Here is a 7,218-nt window from a genome sequence, read left to right as displayed (position 1 = left end):
AATAATAGTAATCTATGAATATTAGGACAGAGTACTGGAGATTGGAATCAGCTGTTTAAAGTTAAGCCTACATAAACATGCAAAAATGAAACAACAAAAAATAAATCACAGCAGGTTATATGATGATTGTCAGTACGGTATAGTGCAGATCTTGGAGGAAAGGCTGTTTCTATGTTGTCAAAATTGTAAAGCTAGAACTGCAAAAACATTATATGATGTATGCTACTTGAAAAGATATACAAGATTCAGAGACAGACTTTTACAACTATGCCACTCATATCATTTCCCATATATCTCAAACCATCAAAATCAAGTTGAAGGTAATTACATGGTAAAAGAGTCTGTAATCTGCTATGCATGAATATATGCTTCAGATCCCGCAGGCAGGAGTTTCATTTCATATGAAAATGGATACTGCCATTGTCAGGACTTTTGCCTTAAGCAAGTATATCAGCCTCACTTTCAGAGCTGTTAAATTTGTCCTCTTCATGCCTTTGTGGGAGTAATGGAAGCTCCCAGCAACTTCAGTTTAAAGTAATTTTTACAATTACATTATGCTATTATTTGGTCCATTCAATGAATTGAATCACTAACCTGTAATTGGGGACAAATACGAATAATCAGACAGGATGTAGCTATGATTTATTAATAAAATTATGTAGTAGTGCCCTTTCCTTAGAATTCTAGATTTGCAAAGGAACAAAAATGGTCTGGTGTAATATAAATGGCAAAAAAATATTTTTAGCAATAAAATGGAAAATGCTTTTAAAATAAAATCTGCAATACTTCTTTTTTTCTTTTAAATTTCCCACAAAATTTTTTGGGGATAGATTGCCCAAAATGCAGATGTTTCTTTAAACTTAAATACTAACATATATCTGCATATATGACAATACACTGCAATATATCACAAATAGATGGACAAGAACAGCTTAGAAAGAAAAATCTTTCTAACACATGCTTTTTGTTTCCTTGGTGCAATTTCTTGCCAGGTGCATAAAATTTTGGGATCAATTAACGAGCAGATTTAAGCATGTACTTAATTCAAAGACCACAAGTTGTTTTACTGGAACAAGTGGGACTCCTTAAGAGACTTTAAGATAAGCCTGTCCTGATGCCCTCAAATCAGCAGGCCTATAATGTTCTGCTTCTGGCAGTAAGGAATCCGTTTCAGAAAATGAAAGATGTCACGTAATAACTGACCTCATTCTCACCCTTCCCTGCTAAAAAACAGAAATCTTCCCAAAGTATACAAGAAAGCTGTAGGCAAGCCTCTCTCATCATGCAGATGTGATGGTCCTTTTAAAGTCAACAGGCAGGATTAACATTTGATCTCTAATATACAGATTACATACAATAAAACTTGCACTGGTTTTAAAATAGGAACGTACTTCCTGGCTCAGGAACTGTGAATCTGCTTTGTAATGCACAAAATGTATTAATTTTCATTTTTTTCTTCTTAATTAAAACCCAAATATAGTATTCAGTATAAATTTAAAGTACTTTACATATGAAACTGATTTATATAATACTTGAAACTTTACAAAATAGTCCTAAAGTAGTCAATATCAATCAGGTTTAAAATATTTACATTTTATACATAATTTCCTCCTACTTACAATTATTAAATAATCTTTTGTGGTTTCCTTAATTTTAGGGAAAAGCTTTTAATAACTACAAACTAATTTTTAATTACTTTCAAATGGCTTTTTACTTAAACAGAATTTTAGCAAAATAACATTTCCAATGTGAAACATTACCCACATGTTTTCAGTAGCAGTTACATATATCTCCGTGCTTTATAGCTGTTTTATAATGCAATCCTGTTTTCTATAATAAACAGTGGAGGTCTAAATAAGAAAATGGCACAGTATGGATGGAAACATTATATTTCCAACTCTTAAATCCCTTTATGTCATTTGCCTTCTAGAATATTCAGTTTCTTGATAATTTCTATTATTCTTCCAGTACTTTCAAGGAATCACAGATTCAATATTTATTTAGATTTTTGTGTCATCATCTTTTGAAAAGTTACTTCCTGAAGGTACTTCACAGAGACTATCACCATCCGTGCTGAAATCATCATCATCATCATCGTCATCATCATCATCAGAATCAGCCAACAGTTTACTTGGCGACTTCTTCAGTCTACTAAAACAAAAATACACATCTTTGCTATTAAAACTGCACATCTACATGCAGAACATTTATGCAAAGCTTAAAACATTGACAGGTAGGATTTACATTTTTAAAAGAAACTTGTGCTCTGATAGCGGTAGTTTATCTTAGACCACATCTTACAGGAAAGAAACATGCAAGAGAATGAAGATCAATCAATCATATTTTCAAGCACTTCTAACAAAAGTCACAGAGAGGGAAAACTGTAAACCGAGATATTCAAAGATGGCTGAGGAAAACCAACACAGGATAGCTGTACCTCTCAGTCGTTAACAGGAAATTTTTATCACTACAAATGGTAAGACTTGTCAAGTCCCACCACCTTTTTCTCGTTTTTTTTATTCCCTGCCTCAATGCCTTCATTCAGCAGGCAGATCTTGGAAGGAAGGTTTGGACACCTAGAACACCCTGGAAAGAGTTGGAGAACATTTGTAGAGAAAGGAAAGCAAACAGTTTCACAGGTCTGTCTCAAACTCTGTCTGCTTATGACAAACTTGATGTTTGTTTGAGGAAGCCCTCGGTTTATGGACTAAAGGAGCAAGAGATTAATCTTGTGAGTGGTGGTGTGATACATAAGTGCAAGGTCTGACAAGTCATCCTACCTTAATTCCTTCTTTGCAGTGTTAAGCTGTCCTTGCAATTGTTCATTCATGTCTAGTTGCTCTTCCAGTTCTCTCTGGAGTTTCTTTCTAGCACTTTCCAGTCTGTCTATTTCTTCTTCAGCTTCTTCCACTTGACGTTTCATTGCTTTCAAACGCAAACTCAACTGAAATATTTACATGTCAGCTGATTAGAGGACTATTTTAATAAAGGAATTTTATTCTTCCAGCATCTATGAGAGGGAGAATAAAGACACAACTTTGCCAGTGTAGTGACACTGTAATCCTGTGCTTCAGGAATATTTGAAAATCAGCATTAGACTTCCAGAAAAGTGACGGGATACAATTTTTCAAAAAGAAAAAACAGCAACAAGCAAATGTAGCTTTGGTAGAGTAAGACAGTTATTATGTGATAGCAAGTCAATAAGGGAAGACTGGAGCTATTAGTGTGTCTAAGTTAAGCAACTTTACCAGACAGATACTACAAAATACAATTTAAAAACCCAGAGGATTTCAAAAGACTGTTCCCTTAACAGATATCTGCAGTTTGAAACATACTGTTCATTCTCTAGGCAGAATATTAACTATTTGACTCACTTACTGAAACAAACCGTGTTTTAAGCAAGGAATCAACAAAGACCACAGGAATGGTAGAGCATATTACTACTAGAATATTAATGTATGCTTAATACTTATAACCTACATTTAACAATAAATAGCTTGTTTCTTTAATCAAAATTTTATGGTGGCAAAACCAAGTGTATTATTTGTTGGTGTATGTATTCATAGGATCACATGTTGGTGTATATATTGATAGGATCATGTACTGTCTGTTATTGGCTTTATTTCTTAAAATAATTACAGCATTGCTTCTATAAGTGCTTCCTTTTCATAATTTTAGAAATTAATAACAATTTAGTACTAGACAAAAGAACATGATGACAATGGTAACTACGAATCTCACTAAATGGGAGATCGTAAACAGAGTAATCAGTATCTACCTATATTCTTTTCATATCTTTTATATATGATGATTTATGCTAGTAGGATTAATATCAAATATGTGCATATTTGCATATTAGTCTTCCCCTCTACCTGGTCCTTCTGATCAGTCAATGAGAGATGTTCATCATCTACTTGCAACATTAACTCCTTCACTTTTCTCTCAAGTCTGCGGTTACTTAGTTGGAAATTAGCTCTATCCCTAGAAAAAACAAAGCAAACAAAAGAAAAGGAACTGAAATACTTCCAATCCTGCTGACATAATTTCTTAGCAATCTTCTAAGAATTAAATAAATAATAATGGCCCCTGCTTTGATTTACTGATTCCATACAACATATTAAGAAATTTCTTCAAAACCATGAATGACTAAGGGCAGTTTCTTCTGTCTCCAGTACAATATTTGTAAGAAAAAATACATTCCTCCAAGATTAAACAATGAAGTGAACATGAAAATGGAAGTGCTAAACTCTAGTTAATATTTCCGTCACAAGGTTTTGGTAACAGGGGGCCTGCAGAGGTGGCTTCTGTCAGAAGCTGCTAAAAGCTTTCCCTATGTCCGACAGAGCCAATGCCAGCCGGCTTCGAGATGGACCCGCTCCTGGCCAAGGCCTAGCCAACCAGCAACAGTGGTAGCGCCTCTGGGATAACATACTTAAGAAGGGAAAAAAAGCCAGCAACAGCAATTTGCAGCCAGAAAGAGGAGTGAGAATACGTGAAACAGTTCTGCAGACACCAAGGTCAGTGAAGGAGGAGGGGGAGGAGGTGCTCCAGGCGCTGGAGGAAAGATTCCCCTGCCCATGGTGAAGACCATGGTGAGGCAGGCTGTCCCACCACAGCCCATGGAGGTCAACGGTGGAACAGATATCTGCCTGCAGCCCGTGGAGGACCCCACACCAGAGCAGGTGGATGTGTCTGAGGGAGGCTGTGACCCCGTGGGAAGTCTGCACTGGAGCAGGCTCCTGGCAGGACCTGTGGAGAGAGCACCCCACGCTGGAACAGGTTTACTGGCGGAACTTGTGACCCCATGGGGAACCCATGCTGGAGCAGTTCACGAAGAACTGCAGCCTGTGAGAAGGACTCATGTTCAAGAAGTTTGTGGAGGACTGTCTCCCATGGGAAGGATCCCACGCTGGTGTAGAGGAAGAGTGTGAGGAGTCCTCCCCATGAGGAGGAAGGAGCGGCAGAAATGACGTGTGACAAGCTGACCACAACCCCCATTCCCTGTCCCCCTGCACCACTTGGAGGTGGAGGAGGTAGAAAAGTCAGGAATGAAGAAGGGAAGGGTGGGGGGAAGACGTTTTAAGATTTGGTTTTAGTTCTCATTACCCTATTCTGATTTTGGTTGGCAATAAATTAAATTAATTTCCCCAAGTCAAGTCTGTTTTGCCCATGACAGTAATTGGCAAATGGTCCTCTCCCTGTCCTTATCTTGACCCACAAGATTTTTGTTATATTTTCTCTCCCCTGTCCATCTGGGAAGGGGAGTGACACAGTGGCTTTGGTTGGGCAGGGTCAACCCACCACAATTTCTAAGTCTGTTACTGATATTAGATACTGATAAAACAATGAGGTATGGAACCATGTTAGCACTGTGCCCAGTTTTAAATCAGTAAGGCAACTTCTAGTATGCTTTCAGTCAAACAGAAAATTTGCAATTCTTGTATGAAACGGTAACCATTTTAATTTGTTGCTTGTAAGAAAAAAAAATTAATTGTATTAGAGACTTAATATTAGCAAGATGCCATATTAACGAACTTAAACATGCATATTTTGATCTTAACATAAGTAGCTTCACCTCTCTTCATTTTCAAGTCGTTCTTCTAGCTCTGTGATCCTTGCTTCCATTTGAGCAACAAGTCCCTCTTTACTGGATCGGTAAGAACCCTCCAGGTGAAGGATTCGGCTCTTCAAGTCTTTGTTCTATAGTTGGAACATACTTGATTACTACATACATGCTCATGTTAACAAATATCACCTTAACACAAAATAAATAATTCTTCACAATTAATTTCTTCAGGCAAACATGAAGTGATCAGTGTATTTTTTAATTTAGTGAATATGGAAACAGAGAGTCAGTGAGATTTTACTGTTTACTACAAACAGTCTTCTACCACTGTAGTTTATTAAAAGGACTTTAATGTTAAGCTTGAGTTAACATTTTAGGCTTAAATGGACCCTTTAACTGCAGATGGTTGCAAGCCCCTTCCAGCAGCGTTTTTTATTATGCCAAAATTTTTCAAATAGCATTCGATATGTCTTATTCGCCACACAATTCTTTTGTCAAATTCTGTATTCTTCCCCTGTAACTCTACAGCTAAAACAAGTAGACAAAGAAATTACTTGCATCCAATAACACTTTATCAAAGCTGTTACTGTGGGTTTTTCCCCACCCCCCTTCTTAACTATCCAATGCTACTCCTACTACATAAATAGTTTGAAAAACTTTGTAAGCTGCATTTTGTAAAAGCAGACTTTTTGTCAGATTTACACTTTAATTTTTATGAGGCTAGGTAATTTAGGTTTTCAATGGGGACCTAATGATAAAGTTGCCAGAAAAAAACAGAAGAGTTACATGAGGGACGGAAAATAAAGCTCTTTGTTACAGAACTTTAGACTATGATCTCAGATCTCAAACACTATAAAAGCTATGATAGAAAAGTCAGGACTAAAGTATAAGGAAGTACATGGGATATACCAGTAGGTGGCATTCTTTTTTCTCAAACAATTAAGATGGGCATAATTTCACATAATTTAAGGCACCAAATTAGGTGTCTGGTATAAACATGTTCTCTAAATTCCCATTACAATCTGTTTTATGTCCTTGAGACTGTCAATAATACTATGACTTGCTAAGATAGGCATCCTCTGGTTCTCAGCTGGGGCTATGATAGTAATCTCGCTTTCAAAGACCACTGAGCTGCAGAATAAAATCTTGCAAAAAGCTAGAAATTATCTTTATTTTTCCTTTCCATGACAGATATTGAAACATATGAGTCATATTCCTTCCTAGGCAACAGAAAGTAGCAGTCCTCTATCAAATTTGTATCTTTTCTTTCAGAGTCAAGTAATTTTTTCACTCATTTGCTCCTGCAGAAGAAAATACTCAACTAAAATCACAATTGCTTGAAGTTATGATCTACCTTCAATAGCGTTCCTGCAGTACAGTTAAGACTTTGAAGAACAGCTCCTCCAAAAGTGGTCAAAGAATTTACAGCTAAACTGGGTAACAGTGTCTTTGATATTCTATAGTCTTTTCTGTATACGTGCTTTTTAAGTTTCTATATTGATCTCTCAGTTCTATTCTAAAATAAGTGTACCATATCAACTGCCACATTTCTTATTTGTACTGTCTTTGATCCTCAAATGTATATAAAGAATTGTGTGGTAGAGAGATGCCTGCACTCACTACAACAAAAATGTCTTATTATATAAACAGAT

The 7,218-nt window shown here is 36.4% G+C and overlaps 1 protein-coding gene across 1 annotated transcript in view; it reads right to left on the bottom strand.

The window, feature by feature from the left end:
* Positions 1-2,000: 2,000 nt before the first annotated feature.
* Positions 2,001-7,218, bottom strand: part of CGNL1 (cingulin like 1) — a gene marked incomplete at its 3' end in the record, with an annotated part of 45,305 nt that continues 40,087 nt past the window's right edge. Inside the window, exons 15-18 of the mRNA XM_082005309.1 lie at positions 5,576-5,700; positions 3,873-3,981; positions 2,781-2,944; positions 2,001-2,151 (exon numbers count right to left, since the gene is read on the bottom strand). Of these exons, the coding sequence (XP_081861435.1) occupies positions 2,001-2,151; positions 2,781-2,944; positions 3,873-3,981; positions 5,576-5,700 (549 nt within the window). The remainder of the gene's footprint in view (positions 2,152-2,780; positions 2,945-3,872; positions 3,982-5,575; positions 5,701-7,218) is intronic.

This window comes from Phaethon aethereus (genome assembly GCF_964289735.1).
Source record: "Phaethon aethereus genome assembly, chromosome: 12".
Taxonomy (NCBI): Eukaryota; Metazoa; Chordata; class Aves; order Phaethontiformes; family Phaethontidae; genus Phaethon; species Phaethon aethereus.
The sequence above is the reverse complement of the archived record's forward strand: the minus strand, read 5'-3'. Positions and strand labels throughout refer to the sequence as shown.